This window comes from Schistocerca gregaria, chromosome 5, assembly GCF_023897955.1.
Source record: "Schistocerca gregaria isolate iqSchGreg1 chromosome 5, iqSchGreg1.2, whole genome shotgun sequence".
NCBI lineage: Eukaryota > Metazoa > Arthropoda > Insecta > Orthoptera > Acrididae > Schistocerca > Schistocerca gregaria.
In genome coordinates, this window is record NC_064924.1 from 81,875,331 (window position 1) to 81,893,898 (window position 18,568).

General features: G+C 44.7%; 1 protein-coding gene across 1 annotated transcript in view; it reads left to right on the forward strand.

Annotated features, from left to right (window-relative positions):
• LOC126272454 (cytochrome P450 6k1-like) overlaps window positions 1-18,568 on the forward strand; it is a 75,412-nt gene that overhangs the window by 41,931 nt on the left and 14,913 nt on the right. Inside the window, exons 4-6 of the mRNA XM_049975332.1 lie at window positions 184-446; window positions 11,827-12,017; window positions 16,159-16,377. Coding sequence (XP_049831289.1) covers window positions 184-446; window positions 11,827-12,017; window positions 16,159-16,377 — 673 coding nt within the window. The remainder of the gene's footprint in view (window positions 1-183; window positions 447-11,826; window positions 12,018-16,158; window positions 16,378-18,568) is intronic.

Here is an 18,568-nt window from a genome sequence, read left to right on the forward strand (position 1 = left end):
GATGTCCAACGTAGTATTGGACGAAACGTTAGGAATAGAAAAATTCCATGGACCACGGCCATATAACCCGGAAGAACTATCAACAACAGTACCAACCGGTCGTGAAAGCCTTCATTGTATAACTAGTAAGTGTGTTGGCGGGAAGTCAGTTCGGCTGCTGAACTCTCTGGCTGGTGCGGACAGACGCTGCAGGTCTGCGGCCAGCAGATGGTGGAGGCGCTGGAGCCGCCGGCGGCGCTCGGCGAGGTGGTGGAGGTCCGCGAGCTGGCGGCACGCTTCACCACCGACATCATCGCCTCCGTCGCCTTCGGCATCGAGGTCGACAGCCAGCGCCAGCCCGACAACGAGTTCCGCCAGTGGGGGCGCAAAGTGTTCGAGCCCTCCGTGACCGGCTACTTGGCCGTCGTCGTGAGCTTCCTCAACCCGGGTATAATGAACCTCCTAAGGTTGGTGTTTCTACACAGATGACCTCATTAAACAGCATCGACATCGTTTCCTCATTATTCTGACAGTAATAAAGCATAAGGAGGGGTACAACCGACTGTTATCTCCTCGCCGTCTCCTTCCACTATTGAAGGGGTGGCCAAGAATTCGGCTGACGAACCGCGTCTCGGCGCGAGTGCCACGGCGCTCACCCTGGACGGCACGTGTCCCACACCGCCACACTGCGCTGTCTGACTGTGAGGAGAGGGAAGAGGGGGAAACTGAGTACGCGTCGCATTTGAATGGCGGTGCAGTTGCACTGCATCCGACTTGGTTTTATATTTCACATTTCTCAACAGCGCAGATCAAAAATAAAACCAAGTTCCAGTATTATTTAAAAATTTCACAGTATTTGACACTAAAGTTGCCATCTGATCGTGACCTATATAGGGTGTTACAAAAAGGTACGGCCAGACTTTCAGGAAAAATTCCTCACACGCAAAGAAAGAAAATATGTTATGTGGACATGTGTACGGAAACGCTTACTTTCCATGCTAGAGCTCATTTTATTACTTCTCTTCAAATCACATTAATCATGGATTGGAAACAGGCAGCAACAGAACGTACCAGCGTGACTTCAAACACTTTGTTACAGGAAATGCTCAAATGTCCTCCGTTAACGAGGATACATGCATCCACCCTCCGTCGCATGGAATCCCTGATGCGCTGATCCCTGCAGAATGGCGTATTGTATCACAGCCGTCCACAATACGAACACGAAGAGTCGCTACATTTGGTACCGGTGTTGCGTAGGACGAGAGCTTTCAAATGCCCCCATAAATGAAAGTCAAGAGGGTTGAGGTCAGGAGAGCGTGGAGGCCATGGAATTGGTCCGCCTCTACCAATCAATCAGTCACCGAATCTATTGATGAGAAGCGTACGAACACTTCGACTGAAATGTGCAGGAGCTCCATCGTGCATGAACCACATGTTGTGTCGTACTTGTAAAGGCACATGTTCTAGCAGCACAGGTAGAGTATCCCGTATGAAATCATGATAACGTGCTCCTTTGAGCGTAGGTGGAAGAACATGGGGTCCAATCGAGACATCACCAACAATGCCTGCCCAAAAGTTCACAGAAAATCTGTGTTGATGACGTGATTGCACAATTGCGTGCGGATTCTCGTCAGCCCACACATGTTGATTGTGAAAATTTACAATTTGCACTGAAATGAGGATTGACACATTGTCGGATGAACCATTCGCAGAAGTGTACCCGTGGAGGCCAATCAGCTGCTGATAGTGCCTGCACACGCTGTACATGGTACGGAAACAACTGCTTCTCCCGTAGCACTCTCCATACAGTGACGTGGTCAACGTAACCTTGTACAGCAGCAATTTCTCTGACGCTGACATTAGGGTTATCGTCAACTGCACGAAGAATTGCCTCGTCCATTGCAGGTGTCCTCGTCGTTCTAGGTCTTCCCCAGTCCCGAGCCATAGGCTGGAATGTTCCGTGCTCCCTAAGACACCGATAAATTGCTCCGAACGTCTTCCTGTCGGGACACCTTCGTTCTGGAAATCTGTCTCGATACAAACGTACCGCGCCACGCCTACTGCCCCGTGCTAATCCATACATCAAATGGGCATCAGCTAGCTCCGCATTTGTAAAAATTGCACTGACTGCAAAACCACGTTCGTGATGAACACTAACCTGTTGATGCTACGTACTGATGTGCTTGATTCTAGTACTATAGAGCAATGAGTCGCATGTCAACACAAGCACCGAAGTCAACATTACCTTCTTTCAATTGGGCCAACTGGCGGTGAATCGAGGAAGTACAGTACATACTGACGAAACTAAAATGAACTCTAGCATGGAAATTAAGCGTTTCCGGACACATGTCCACATAACATATTTCCTTTATTTGTGTGTGAGGAATGTTTCCTGAAAGTTTGGCCGTACCTTTTTGTAACACCCTGTATAGTGTCATAATCGAAAAATCGTGTTCCATGCACGTACCTGCAGAGAAATATCGTGGTAGATGTAACAGGTTGCCGCATACTATGTTCAGACATCAGGTCTCGCGCTTCTCTTTAAATTTAAGTTGGCCCTCTACTCTTTCACGAGAGTTTGGACGCCATTATCGTTGAATTTAACAATTATGCAGCAACGTGAGTAAAACTTAGCTGCTTTAAATACTTCTCCTTTCTATGATACTATAACGTTACGCGCCATGTCGCGTTACTTACATTGTTACCTGTGGAAGAATATTCCCGTAAAAGGTACATTGTAGATTGTATGTTAGTACACTTGACCTATGTCGGCCAATAGCACGTAAGCGTGATGACGGAGATGTACCCTTCGCCACACTTTAATTAATATGCATGACCTGTGTAGGTCAGAACTAGTTAAGTGTGATGACAGGGGCGTTGTACGCCCACCTATACCCTAATTAAATTGTAGTTAATGATTGAGGTTTTAAATAAGTGAGACAAGTAAGTTGCTCGCTATTAGGCATGTTCGGTGGGGATACTTTACACGATGACCATATATGCTGAAAGTCGTAAAGGTTATCCTTAAACTTCATATACCCAACCAAGTAAATTTCCCACCATTTAATGGAATTTGCGTATAGTTTATACATATAGGGACTTCACCCACATAATGCTTAGTTTGCTTACAATGACGGTTATCAGCTGCTAGCACGTGATATACAGACAGCCAATGACATACAGCCTTGACTCTACGTATGTGCACGAGTTGCTATGTGTTCAGTGCAATTCCGCGTGCAACGGTCAGTGCCAACGTAGTTGCCGCTGCCAACCGACCGCATGGTGAAGTGATGCCGGAGCTGGACTTCAGTTAAGCACTTTCATTTCGACATGGGACCACGGTCCTTTAGGTTTTAATTTTAATCCTCGACTTTTTTTTTAGTCCGGTCATGCTCAGTTGCGTGTAATATTACGGTATATTAATAATTTTTACTTATGGACCGTCTGACAGCAACTGAATAAAGCACAATTTTAGTGCCATACGTGTTTCGCCTTTATTTTCTGCAAGGCATCATCAGTGGCAGGTTCCGTGGACAGTGTCTTACATATGACGCTTCTGTTGCATTTTTGGTGTTGTTCTTCTTCTTATGACAGCCAATCTGCGGTTTTTTCCCCACATTCCACAGCACTATGAACTGAACGCTTGTTTCAATGCAATACAATGCATTTAATGCTGACTGTGCCTTACTCTGGTACGTTATAGTAATTTTATGCTTCAGAAGAAGGCTAGATTACTTTAGCCGGAACCTGGTAGAAATCAGAAAATAAGCGCAACTGAGGCTGATCCTTCAAAATATTAGTCTTTCACAGTTGCTGAAGGGGCTGCAATATACTAAAAACTCTTAGAAGCCTGAAATTCTTTCAAGGCTAAAAGAATTCTTCGAATCCCGCGTTTTCTTTAATGTCAGTAACTTTGGAGACTGGATTGCCTGCCTCAGAATGTGCCCCTCCTAACACGCGATTTTCTTTTTAAATGCATACCAATCAAATCAGATGGATATTTATACTAAGATGGTATCTGTCCTTTCGGACATGTACGAAAGAACAGATACCATCTTAGTTAAGGCTCACCGGCCACTTGACCATCTTCTTCTTCTGTGCGAATGCACAAACAGTGCCCGAACTCTTACGGGAGTCGGCAACGCGACGCGAGTAATGAGTATAATGGGCAGGGGCACTACGAATGTAGTGCGGGACAACACGTTGAGAATGTGGGCTTCGGGGGGGAGGGGGGGGGGGAGGGAGGAGGAGGCGCTCCAGAGATAAATCCCCGCAGTCGCGCTGTCCTGTGTGTGTTCGGTGACTCAGATGGATAGAGCGTCTGCCATGTAAGCCTGAGATCCCGGGTTCGAGTCCCGGTCGGGACACACATTTTCATCTGTCCCCGTTGACGTATGTCAACGCCTGTAAACAGCTAATGGTGTTCATTTGAGTGTAATTTCATATGTATATTACCTTGCAATGGATTACTGTGGGCAGTCTGCAGTCTAGTCTAATTACCACGTGAATTTGCCAATTCATTCCGGATGTTCAAATACTCGTTTCTGCAATCTTTTTTCCTTCATAAGTACAGCAATAGCGAGTTTTAAATTGGAAAATCGTTTCAGGCATGCCCCTTGACTTAACTAACATACTCTATAGTAACATATGAAGTCTCCACAGCATTCATTAATTTCCATTGAAAACTGTTGCATCTAACAATGGAATAATGAGTGCCACTTCAGGAATTTTACTATTTGTTCCTCTAATTTCTTCAAGTGCTCCATGCCTCCAAATTTAGCACAAAGTCCTTCTTCATGAACAGAACAATGAATCTCGTCTGTAGACCGTTGTAATAGATAGCTCATTCATCACCAACTAAGTCTTTAAATTCTTTCTGTATTTCGTTTCATAGCAAATATACAGCACCCATTGTCCATGCAAACTGAGAATGCTTATCCCTCTCTTCTGTCTTTCCCATTCATTTTTAAAAGATTGGCATGATGGACCGATAGACTACCTCTCTTTGCACAAACAGTCACTGGAATTGTGAACGTCCTCAAACCACAAAGAAACAGCGAATGGTAACCAGTGTTGACACCACGCTTCTGCCGAAGTCAGAGAGTTGTGCCGTCCGCAAAATGCCGCACCGCAGTGCTAAATGAAATGTCCGCGATGTTCCGGAAACTTCCGAGAACGACCGAGCAAATCCGAGTCACAGGCCGAGCCTCGCTGAACCCACAGCCCGCACACGCTTCACGCGTGAAGTTTGGCACTCCGTGGCCGGCCGGCCCGCGATCTCATTTCCTATAGCCTGTCGGTTCCCTTGGGGAATCATCAGTGATTGAATATCGTGTAGACCCGCCCCTTGCCTGGTGTTTCGCAGACCAGAGGTCTTGCACTTGCCCGCGAAAGGCAAAGGTCCCGAGTTCGAGTCTCGATCCAGCACACAGTTTTAATCTACCAGGAAGTTTCATATCAGCGCACTCTCCGCAGCAGAGTGAAAATCTCATTCTGGAAACATCCCCACGCCTTGGCTAGGCCATGTTTCCGCAAAATCCTTTCTTTCGGGAGTGCTAGTTTTGGAAGGTTCGCAGGAGAGCTTCTGTAAAGTTAGGAAGGTAGGAGACGAGGTACTGACAGAAGTAAAGCTGTGAGGACGGGGCATAAGACGTGCTTGGGTAGTTCAGTCGGTAGAGCTCTTGCCCGCGAAAGGTAAAGCTCCCGAGTTCGAGTCTCGGTCCGGCACACAGTTTTAATCTGCCAGGAAGTTTCATACCAGCGCACTCTCCGGCGCAGAGTGAGAATCTCATTCTAAAGCCTTCTTCCTTCTTCCAAATCCACTTCTGATTTCAATGACAAGTTTCTTTTCCAGACCATCATCCGCATATAGCTCATAAATATTCGTTTTGCACATGACAACACCTGTTTCTTGCTCCAGTCTATTTTATTTGTTCCAGATGCGATTCACCTTCACTTTCAGGCATCTAGAATGATACAGTTTTTTATTCATGTGCGATATTTGTGTAGTATAGATAATTAAAGGCTTATTTTTTTCGTAAATGAGTCATCCCTTACAGTCATTCGCAATTTTTTGCTGTCATCTGCGTGTCCTCTCATCTGGAGATATGCTGGAGGTCGCTCTATAACTTTAGATATGAAACATTAACACATTTACACGTTACGAACTTTTTTCTTCACAATTTTCATGTTCCTTGCGCTAACTGTTGTGCAGCACTATTATTCTTCTGTCACTAGCTGCAGATATTTTACTGGCAAGTGTGATTTAAAGTACACTACTGGCAATTAAAATTGCTACAGCAAGAAGAAATCCACATGATAAACGGGTGTTCATTGGACAAATTTGTTATACTAGAGCTGACATGTGATTACATTTTCACCCAATTTGGGTACGTAGATCCTGGGATATCATTACCCAGAACAACCCCCTCTGGCCGTAATAACGGCCTTGATACGGCTGGGCATTGAGTCAAACAGAGCTTAGATGGCGTGTACAGGTACAGCTGCCCATGCAGCTTCAACACGATACCACAGTTCATCAAGAGTAGTGACTGGCGTATTGTGACGAGCCAGTTGCTCGGTCACCATTGACCAGACGTTTTGAACTGGTGAGAGATCTGGAGAATTTGGTGACCAGGGCAGCAGTCGAACATTTTCTGTATCCAGAAAGGACCGTACAGGACCTGCAACATGCGGTCGTGCATTATCCTGCTGAAATGTAGGGTTTCACAGGGATCGAATGAAGGGTTGAGACGCGGGTCGTAACACATCTGAAATGTAACGTCCATTGCTAAAAGTGCCGCCAATGCTAACAAGAGGTGACCGAGACGTGTAACCAATGGCATCCCATATCATCACGCCGTGTGATACGCCAGTATGGCGATGACGAATACATGCTTCGAATGTGCGTTCACCGCGATGCTGCCAAACATGGATGCGACCATCACGATGCTGTAAACAGAAACTCGATTCATTCGAAAAAATTACGTTTTGCCATTCGTGCACCCAGGTGCGTCGTTGACTACACCATCGTAGGCGCTCCTGACTGTGACGCAGCGTCAAAGGTAACCGAAGCCACAGTCTCCAAGCTGATAGTCCATGCTGCTGCAAACGTCGTCGAACTGTTCGTGCAGATGGTTGTCTTGCAAACGTCTCCATCTGTTGACTCAAGGATCAAGACGTGGCTGCACGATCCGTTACAGCCATGCGGATAAGATGCCTGTCATCTCGACTGCTAGTGATACGAGGCCGTTGGGTTCCAGCACGCCGTTCCGTATTACACTCCTGAACCCACCTATTCCATATTCTGCTAACAGTCATCGGATCTTGACCAACGCGAGGAGCAATGTCGCGATACGATAAACCGCAGTCGCGATAGGCTACAATCCGACCTTTATCAAAGTCGGAAACGTGATGGTACTCATTTCTCCTACTTACACAAGGTATCACAGCAACGTTTCACCAGTCAACACCAGTCAACTGCTGTTTGTGGTTGTCAGCACGTTGTAGGTGTCGCCACCGGCGCCAACCTTGTGTGAATGCTCTGAAAAGCTAATCATTTGCATATCACATCACCTTCTTCCTGTTAGTTAAATTTCGCGTCTGTAGCACGTCATCTTCGTGGTGTAGCAATTTTAATGGCCAGTAGTGTACATGCCGGAAACTAACGTCTGTTGATGTATGCTCTCTTCATATGTCTGTTTCTGTGTGTGTGTGTGTGTGTGTGTGTGTGTGTGTGTGTGTGTGTGTGTGCTCAGTCAGGACGAGGTGTAGAAAGTTGAATGTAACAGCTGTCAGAGAGTGGTTGAAAGTTACAGTGTTCAGGTGATCTGAGTCTTGTGAGTCTTGGGTTTAAATCAGGGCCAGACAGGGCATGCTAAACTTCACACGTGCAGTTTGTGCGGGCTGCGGGTATGCCAAGGGCCGGCCTGTCACTCGGTTTTGCTCGGTCCTTTTCGGAAGTACCCGAAGCAACGCTGCTTTTCATTTAGCATTGCGGTGCAGCACTTTTCGGTCGGTGCAACTCTGTGAGTTCGGCAGAATAGTTTTGTCAGCGTTGTTTCTCCTTCGCTATTTCTTTCTGGGATAAGAATGTTCACAAGTCCAGTGGGCTGTTTGTGCAAAAAGAGGTAATCTAGCGATCCATCATCAAAGGGTTCAAATGGCTCTGAGGACTATGCGACTTAACTTCTGAGGTCATAAGTCGCCTAGAACTTAGAACTAATTAAACCTAACTAACCTAAGGACATCACACACATCCATGCCCGAGGCAGGATTCGAACCTGCGACCGTAGCAGTCGCGCGGCTCCGGACTGAGCGCCTAGAACCGCGAGAATTCCTGTTCTAGTGGCAATTATTTTACATGAAAACAGCGTCTACATTGCTTTGGTGATATAGAGTTTCCATGTCTGCATAATAAGGATGCAAAACTTCTACAATATTTCGTTCGACATATTTGTGTGAAAGATCTTTATTCGATTACGAAACTAAATAAGTCACAATTACGAGGCAACTTGTGTGTGAAACTCTGGGAAAGAGTGTGCATCTTTGCGTATGTCGATTGTCTGTACCAGACAACAATTATATTATGGCGAGCTGGTATGACATGGGCATACAAAAACTGCCACAGCAGCTACAAAAATGCATCGACAGAAATGGTGATTATGTCTAATAATAGCTAAATGTTCAAGGTATAAACTAATGTAAACCATTGTAGAAATAAACGGGTCTATGTACTCATAAAAAATAGGAGACCTTACTTTTGGGATTAACCTCGTATATGTCACTAAGAGGCAACTTAAAAGTGAGAGTGGATCAAGAAAAGGAATGTTTTCCCATACTAGATCTCAAAGCATTTCACCCTTTCCACATATTTCTCCATCAACGGTTCAATAACAGTGACTTTCAAAATTATTATTCTCCAAATGGAATTCACAAAAAGTGCAAGGAAATGCGAAGCTTCGATGCAAGAAGTTGTTTACAGATGAAGAAACGTTTACAAACCGTGGGCTGATAAATCTTCTCAAAGTGAACTACTTGCATTTAACGTCCGATCTGGTTCCACGTAAGTTATATAGGGGGAAAATCTGGGGATCTTCCTCGCTACAAGAGTGCCTCAACACCTTGCTGATAGTTCACAGAGACTCACGCCATGTAATGACGAACATTGCCTTGTTGAAAAATGCCAGCGGGATACTGTCGTATTAGAGTTAACAAACGAGGACGGAGAACGTCCGTGACGTACTGTTGTGCCGTCAAAAGTCCCACAGTCACTACAAGCCGTGCCCTCACACCATATCCGATGGCTGCCCACACCACGACGCCAGAGGAAACAACGCTGTCTCTCGAAATCATTGGAACTATGAGACCTCTCGTCACCATGTCCACCGAGAATGGTCATCCACAGCAGTGAAGAACGAAGATTCATCGCTGAACACAGTTCGACGTCATCCACCAGCCGTCCACATTTCTCTATCACGGCACCACTCCTAACGCACCCGATAGTGTTAACGGCAGCCCATGCGTAGAACCGTAATTCCCTGCGCCGTATGCTGCTGGTCTGCTACAAACGGTACGGGATGGCAAAAAATGTCGGTAGCAGTCCTTTAATTGTTCTCAGGTGGCAGGCGCAGATGCGAAGGATTACGTTGTTTACGTGCACAATACAGCGGTCCTCCATTGTGGTGGTGAGACGTGGTCCATTAGAAACTTGATGAGGAGTACGATTGGTTTCGCTTTAGCATGCAGTAAAACATCAGGCCACTATCACACTGGAATGCGCCACAAATATGGATACTGCACGATTCGATAAACCATCCAAACGGAATCCCACGATTAAAGTACTCGGTAGTAAAGCCACTTTATAAAAAGGGAGACACGGATAATGTTATAGACCAATTTCTATGCCATCAGTGCATGCTAAAGTTATCGAGAAGGTTGTATATACAAGGTTTCTGGAGCACTTAAATACAAATAATTTGCTGTCAAATGTACAGTTTGGTTTTAGAAATGGTTTAACAACTGAAAATGCTGTATTCTCTTTTCTCTATGAGGTTTTGGATGGATTAAATAAAAGGTTGCGAACGCTAGGTGTTTTCTTTCATTTAACGAAGCTTTTGACTGTGTTGACCACAAGATATTACTGCAGAAGTTGGACCATTATGGAGTAAGGGGAGTAGCTTACAATTGGATCACCTCTTTAAGAACAGAAAGCAGAAAGTAATTCTCCGCAATATTGAGAGTGGCAGTGATGTTCAGACCCAATGGGGCACTGTTAAATGGGGCGTTCCCCAAGGGTCGGTGTTGGGGCCACTGCTCTTTCTTATTTATATAAATGATATGCCTTCTAGTCTTACAGGTGATTCAAAAATACTTCTGTTTGCTGATGACACCAGCTTGGTAGCAAAGGATCTTGTGTGTAATATTGAAACATTATCAAATAATGTAGTTCATGAAATACGTTCGTGGCTTGTAGAGAATAATTTGATGCTAAAACACAGTAAGACTCCGTTTTTACAGTTTCTAACTCACAATTCAACAAGAACTGATATTTTGATTAGACAGAATGGGCATATTATAAGCGAGACGGAACAGTTCAATTTCCTAGGCGTTCAGACAGATAGTAAGCTGTTGTGGAAAGCCCATGTTCAGGATCTTGTTCAGAAACTAAATGCTGCTTTATTTACCATTAGAACAGTATCTGAAATAAGTGACAGTTCAACACGAAAAGTAGTCTACGTCGCAAATTTTCATACGCTTATGTCATATGGTATTATTTTTTGGGGTAATTCTTCTGATTCAAAAAGGGTATTTTTGGCTCAAAAACGTGCTGTTCGTGCTATATGTGGTGTAAGTTCGAGAACCTCTTGTCGACACCTATTCAATAGTCTGGGAATTCTGATATTGCCCTCACAGTATATATTTTCTCTAATGTCGTTTGCTGTTAGCAATATTAGCTTATTCCCAAGAGTTAGCAGCGTTCACTCAGTTAATACTAGGCAGAAATCAAATCTGCATGTGGAATGCACTTCCTTGACTCTTGCGCAGAAAGGAGTGCACTATTCTGCTGCATCCATTTTCAATAAGCTACCACAAGAACTCAAAAATCTTAGCAGTAGCCCAAACGCTTTTAAGTCTACACTGAAGAGTTTCCTCATTGCTCACTCCTCCTATTCTGTCGAGGAGCTCCTGCAAGAGCTGAAAAATTAAGCAAATTCCAGTGTTGCATTGTTGATTTTCTTTATTTAAACTTACGAATAGTCGTCTGAATACGTTTCTTGTATTTCATGTTATCTGTTTCTACTATCGTGTTATAATTTCATGTATTGACTCGTTCCATGACCATGGAGACTTCTCCTTAATTTGGTCCCAAGGAACAATAAATAAATAAAAAAATAACAAAGAGTCCCCTTTCAAAGACTGTCACATGCCGATTGCGCCGTCTCAAACGACCACGTGGTACCTCCGTGTCCTGCACTATGACCACTCAGTATCTGCTCACGCCCTCCGTAAACTCTGCAGGGTCTGGTAACAACACTAAACGCAAACCACACTAATTCAGTCTGATGGCCGTTCTACATGTCACAGAGCATTTCAATTCTAATAACTGACCTCCACACCGATCGTGAGTACAAGACCGATGTTTCATAGCCATCTGATGTCCTCTGGGTCTTTCACTCTGTGGTAGACAATATACAAAATTTGACTAATTGCTTTGTGTCACATAATATATTATTTCAGCTTAAGACAGAATAGCTAAATAGCTTCATCCATAGTTTCGCCTTGCAAAAGTTGAATCTGTCTTCAAAATCATCACTATGTTCATTAATAATTATTTTTCTCTTGTAGGTTCAAAGGTGGAGCGGCAGCTATTAGTCACTATTTCAGACGGATGGTTCGGGAGACGGTAAATTATAGAGAGGAGAAAAACGTAAGCAGAAAAGACTTTTTGGAACTTCTCATTCAGCTGAAAAACAAAGGATACGTTGACGTTGACAAGGGGGACGCTGGTGAACTGAATGGCACCGCAGACATCAGCAGTGAGTTTTCAGTTATATGAGAAAATTTGTACACACTTAACAATATTATTAATAATTATAGTTAAAACTGGGAGATAGGTTTCAGCACAAACGTGCATAACTAAGCACGATCCTATTTGAGATGGAATGCTATGCCTTTGCTCACTAATTTACTGAACCGGAAACACACAGGCGTCATCAGTGTCTTAAAAAGGAGGAGGAGCTGTGTCAATTTCATCAAGCCACGTGTGTTTCCAGTTCAATAGTTACACTAGTACATCTTATTGTGTCATGTTTGCTGATCGGGTGACAAAACAGGCATATTGTCTGCTTCTTTTCCAGCTAACATGTGGACTTCATATCTGAGACAGCTGTGGCCATATGTACAGTGGTTGTGCGGAACTTTTACCAACCACTCCATCGTATGTTGCTTTCTCACACACTGCTGTGTGGGTCCTCTACCATCCTAACTCCACACAAGTTCTCCTGCACACCTAGCAGGACTAGCACTCCTGGAAAAAAGGATACTGCCGAGAAATGGCTCAGTCACTGCTATGCGTTAATCTAGAATCAATTTCCACTTTGCTGCGAAGAATGTGCTGACTTGTAACTTTCTTGCAGATTAAAACTCAATGCCAGACTGAGACACGAACCAAAAACCTTTTTCTTTTTTTCTGGCAGAGTGATCTGAGCTAAGCACGCGAGAGTCACAACCCCCCTAACATCCTTACCCCCCCCCTACCCCCTACTCAGAACTACTCCCACCAGTAGCTCTTTCTGACCTCCCAAATTCCAAATAAGTTTTCCTGTATACCTTGAGGTACTGGCACTGCTGCACGAAAGAAGAATCCGGAGAAATGACGGGAGAAAATTTGTGATGGGAGGTCGTGAATTCTGTCTGGGTATCACAGACGATAGAACATTCTCCCACAAAAGGTAAAGGTCCCAGGTTCCAGTTGCCAGCCTGATTCACAGATTTAGTCTGCCAGTAAGTTTCATATTAGCGTTAACTGCGTTGTAGAGTGAAAATTCATTCTGAAAACAATGCTTGTTCCCATGAAGCGTGATAATGCCCAAGAGTTTGAAAACAGTTATTTGATAATAACGAAATAAAGTGTTTACTTCAAAATTAAAGGAGCCGCCGATGCAGGTAAATTCTTCGTTTCAGGAAATGTACAGCAGCTTTGGGCACACACATGATTACCCACCTGTTTACTAATACAGCTACACTGTGCTATAGTAAGTAATAGCCACTAACTGCTTGTAACATATTTCACACATAACACTATTTATGTTCCCTAGATATTACAATTCCTACCTATCTTCATGACCAACGCTTATCAACACTAGTTGAGTCAGCCCAGGAACACGTAGGGATCCTGTGGAGTTCCATGTTCAACAATGGCCCTTTAACAGTGTGCTCCGAGCCGCTTGTGCCTGTACGACCGTTGCACTCTTTCCTCAGATCTGTCACATGCCGCTGCCTATCCTGGATCACATACTGGGCGATCCTCCGGCCTCGTACCTTTTTGTGCTGAGACGTGGTCGCCCAACATTGATCCGCTTTCCATAGGTTGTCACGACGCTAGTACGCCTAAAGGTGACCAGATCCGCCGTTTCAGAGATTCTCGTTTCCTGTCGCTGGGCCACAACAATGTGCCCTTTGTTGAAACCGTTAATATGAGTGGATTTCCGCATTTGCGGCCCGTATCTTCGCTGTAATGACTGCCCGGTCGCCTATCTTCCGCTTACACTCTTTCCTTACTGCATCACGTTCTCGCAACACCACCGGGAGGCATTCAACCTCGCGCTAGGCTGTAGTCATTATGTTTCGGCTCATGAGTCTATGTTGGAAACAAAGATTATGCTTGAGTGCAGGTGTTCGTCATCCTGTTTTATACGAATGTGGACCTGGACCCCATCTGCGCAGGGCGCATTACACATAAAACTGCAAGACGTGATTCCCTGGTGTCTATGGCTGGTCCATCGTGCACCACCTACCACAGGTGATCACTTCACCTCATACCCTCCCTCTTTCCTCCGAAACGCGATCCACAATTCCCAGAGGGGTTCTGCCGGACACCAACTCACTGGCCTGGGCTTCTATGCGCAACCTAGCTCATCGCGTACCCAGCTAAACTACAGGGAATGTTACACGCAAAAACCATTAGGAAAGAGAAGGAATTAGAACAAAAGTAGATAGTTCAATTCTGACAATCACTGATTAAATATAGAGTGCGTTCCATAAGCAACGCGACCAATTTTTTTCTGACGTAACGGCACACCACTGCATGTTGGAACCGGCTGGGCTAAGTGGAGGGGGGTGTCAGCTTCAAAACGCTCTTTGTCTCATTCGGCTGCGAGCTGCCGGAGAGTCAGGGCGTGCGTTTCCGCCAACCCCGTACTAGTTTATATAACACGGCACAATGGATCGTTCTGTAGAGCAACGGTATGCTATGAAATTTAGCGTTAAACTTGGGAAGTCCGCCACCGAAACGTTTCCATTAGTTCAGCATGCCTTTGGGACTGATTGCTTGTCCAAATCACAAGTTTTCCGATGGCACAAGTCGTTCATGGAAGGCCGAGAGGAGATCACCGACGATCCTCGCAGTGGACGGCCATCAACCACACGAGTCGACGAAAATATGACGCGTGTGCGCGATTGTTTGAACTCTGACAGACGGCTGATCCTTTAATTGATAGCACAAACTCTAAACATGTCAAAAACAACCGTCTTCCGCATTGTGACCAAAGATTTGAACATAAGAAACGTGTGTGCCAAACTCGTCCCTAAAGTGTTGACCGACGAACACACGCACATGCGAGTGCTTCGGTGCCGAGAAATGTTGGAAATGCGGGAAAATGATCCTCATTTTTTTAAACTCAGTTATCACTGGTGATGAGTCGTGGATTTCTGAGTACGACCCTGAGACAAAAAGGCAGAGTTCAGAGTGGCACACCCCATCGTCGCCCCATCCCAAGAAGGCACACATGAGCAAGTCCAGGATCATAACCATGCTCATTGTCTTCTTTGACGTCAGAGGCTTTGTCCACCATGAATTCGTACCTACTGGGACTACAGTGAACTCAGCTTTCTACTTGGAAGTGCTCAAAAGACTGAAACGGAGGGTCTCGCGCTACCGAAGCGACATCAAGGACACGAGGAAAGTTCACCACGACAACGCCCCGAGGCACAGCGCCTTCATTGTGAACGACTTCCTGGCCAGGACCAAGACCCCATTGGTTCCCCAGCCTCCCTACAAACCTGACCTGGCTCCCGCTGATTTTTTTTTTTTTTGTTTGTTTCCTCGGTTAAAAGGAGTCATGAAAGGAAAACATTGGGACACGATTGAGAGCATCCAGGCACATGTTACATCAGCTCTAAAGGACATTCCGGAAAGGCATTCCAGGATGCCTTCCAGGCATGGAAACACCGCCTCCAGAAATGTATCATCGCATGTTATTTTGAAAATTTTTGATTATCTGTATGAATATATTTTTAAAAAATTGTAATGTGTGTGAAATCTTATGGGACTTAACTGCTAAGCTCATCAGTCCCTAAGATTACACACTACTTAACCTAAATTATTCTAATGACAAACACACACACCCATGCCCGAGGGAGGACTCGAACCTACGCCGGGATCAGCCACACAGTCTATGACTGCAGCGCCTTAGACGGCACGGCTAATCCCGCGCGGCCGAATATATTCAATAAATTATTTTTTTTAATGAATTTCGTCGCATTACTTATGGAACGAGCCATGTATTTTATTAACTGACTAGTACGGAATTCAAATAGTAATAACTTTAAATCAGTTATCAATAACATGTGAGACGCACCAGTCAAGCAATGGATAGAAGATGAAAGAAAAACTATATTTGGACAGAATCTAGACTCTGGTAGGAAGGTTGGATTAGCAGTATAACTGCATATTAAGGGTGCAGAGTTGGAAGTGGTCGAAAACCCAGCAAATGTTTTATTTAGAAAAGCGTCTATATGAAGAGATAGTATATCATTATGATAAGAGTTGCTAGTCCTGTTATGAAATTTTACCCTTTCGTAGTTTTTCATATTTTGCTCACATGTTGTTCCTGACCTGTATTTTATTGAGCTACTCTGCTCTAGTCTGCTTACCGAATGTTTCCATGTTGCTTACAGAACTGACAATGGACGAAGTGGCGGCACAGGCGTTCATCTTCTTCGCAGCTGGCTTCGAAACTTCTTCGTCCACAATAAGTTTCACTCTCTTTGAATTGGCTCACAATATCAGCCTGCAGAACAAACTGCAAGAAGAAATAGACTCCGTGCTCAAAGAGGAAGGGGACATCACCTACGAATCGATTGCTAAGATGACATATCTCGATAAAGTTGTGTCAGGTAAGTTCAGCAAACTATTATTATTGTTGTTGTTGCTTAAATCAGGGCACACGACAGCGCAGTTATGAGCCATCGAAGCAATTGATGTGAAACCGTAGACAAACAGTGACAATGGGAACAACTTCACGTATTTTGTTGAATCCAGTCTCCAAACATGTCCCGTGTTGCGAGAACGATATAACCATTGCTCCACCTTGTCTGCAGAATATTGTGTTTATTTCATTCACTTTCCCGTTTTCAGTTCGTACCTAGATACAAACCAATATTATAAACTGTACACCTGTAGGCCATAGGGAAACACGTTATACCTCATGAAAACACTAAATTTTATAATGATTTTGAAAAGTTAGTTACACAGGGCGTCTCAGGAACAGGCCTACGACAGAAACGATCCAGTAAAGATGGGCTCTATAATGAGTACTTTAAGACCTATGAGTGCTTCTTCTTCTTCGCTACTGCGAAACAAATATCTTCTGCTGCATGCTCTTTGCTTTCTATATTTTGGGAGGTGGTAACATGGACCAAAACAAGAAAAAAGGACATCAAGTAAGCATATTCCAGACATGTTCAATGGGCAACTTGTCAGGAGGGTGTACTATCCAATAAACTAGTGGTCAGTTTCGATCTTCGAAGAAGTCCCTACCATAACTCGCCAGCCATTACACTTTGCTTCGTGGGGATGCATGAAGAAGAGACATCTCGGATTGTACAGGGTGTTACAAAAAGGTAGGGCCAAACTTTCAGGAAACATTCCTCACACACAAATAGAGAAAAGATGTTAAGTGGACATGTGTCCCGAAACGCTTAATTTCCATGTTAGAACTCTTTTTAGTTTCGTCAGTATGTACTGTACTTCCTCGATTCACCGCCAGTTGGCCCAATTCAAGGAAGGTAATGTTGACTTTGGTGCTTGTGTTGGCATGCGACTCATTGCTCTACAGTACTAGCATCAAGAACATGAGTACGTAGCATTAACAGGTTAGTGTTCATCATCAACGTGCCAGCCAGTGCAATGTTTACAAATGCGGAGTTGGCAGATGCCCGTTTGATGTATGGATTAGCCCGGGGTAATAGGCGTGGCGCGGTACGTTTGTATCGAGACAGATTTCCAGAACGAAGGTGTCCCGACAGGAAGACGTTCGAAGCAATTGATCGGCGTCTTAGGGAGCACGGAATATTCCAGCCTATGACTCGCGACTGGGGCAGACCTAGAACGACGAGGACACCTGCAGTGGACGAGGCAATTCTTCGTGCAGTTGACGATAACCCTAATGTCAGCGTCAGAGAAGTTGCTGCTGTACAAGGTTACGTTGACCACGTCACTGTATGGAGAGTGCTACGGGAGAAGCAGTTGTTTCCGTACCATGTACAGCGTGTTCAGGCACTATCAGCAGCTGATTGGCCTCCATGGGTACACTTCTGCGAATGGTTCATCCAACAATGTGTCAATCCTCATTTTACTGCAAATGTTCTCTTTACGGATGAGGCTTCATTCCAAAGTGATGAAATTGTAAATTTTCACAATCAACATGTGTAGGCTGACGAGAATCCGCACGCAATTGTGCAATCACGTCATCAACTCAGATTTTCTGTGAACGTTTGGGCAGGCATTGTTGGTGATGTCTTGATTGGGCCCCATGTTCTTCCACCTACGCTCAATGGAGCACATTATCATGATTTCATACGGGATACTCTACCTGTGCTGCTAGAACATGTGCCTTTATAAGTATGACACAACATGTGGTTCATGCACGATGGAGGTCCTGCACATTTCAGTCGAAGTGTTCGTACGCTTCTCATCAACAGATTTGGTGACCGATGAATTGGTAGAGGCGGACCAATTCCATGGCCTCCACGCTCTCCTGACCTCAACCCTCTCGACTTTCATTTATGGGGACTTTTGAAAGCTCTTGTCTACGCAACCCCGGTACCAAATGTAGAGACTCTTCGTGCTCGTATTGTGGACGGCTGTGATACAATACGCCATTGTCGAGGGCTGCATCAGCGCATCAGGGATTCCATGCGACGGAGGGTGGATGCATGTATCCTCGCTAACGGAGGACATTTGAACATTTCCTGTAACAAAGTGTTTGAAGTCACGCTGGTACGTTCTGTTGCTGTGTGTTTCCATTCCATGATTAATGTGATCTGAAGAGAAGTAATAAAATGAGCTCTAGCATGGAAAGTAAGC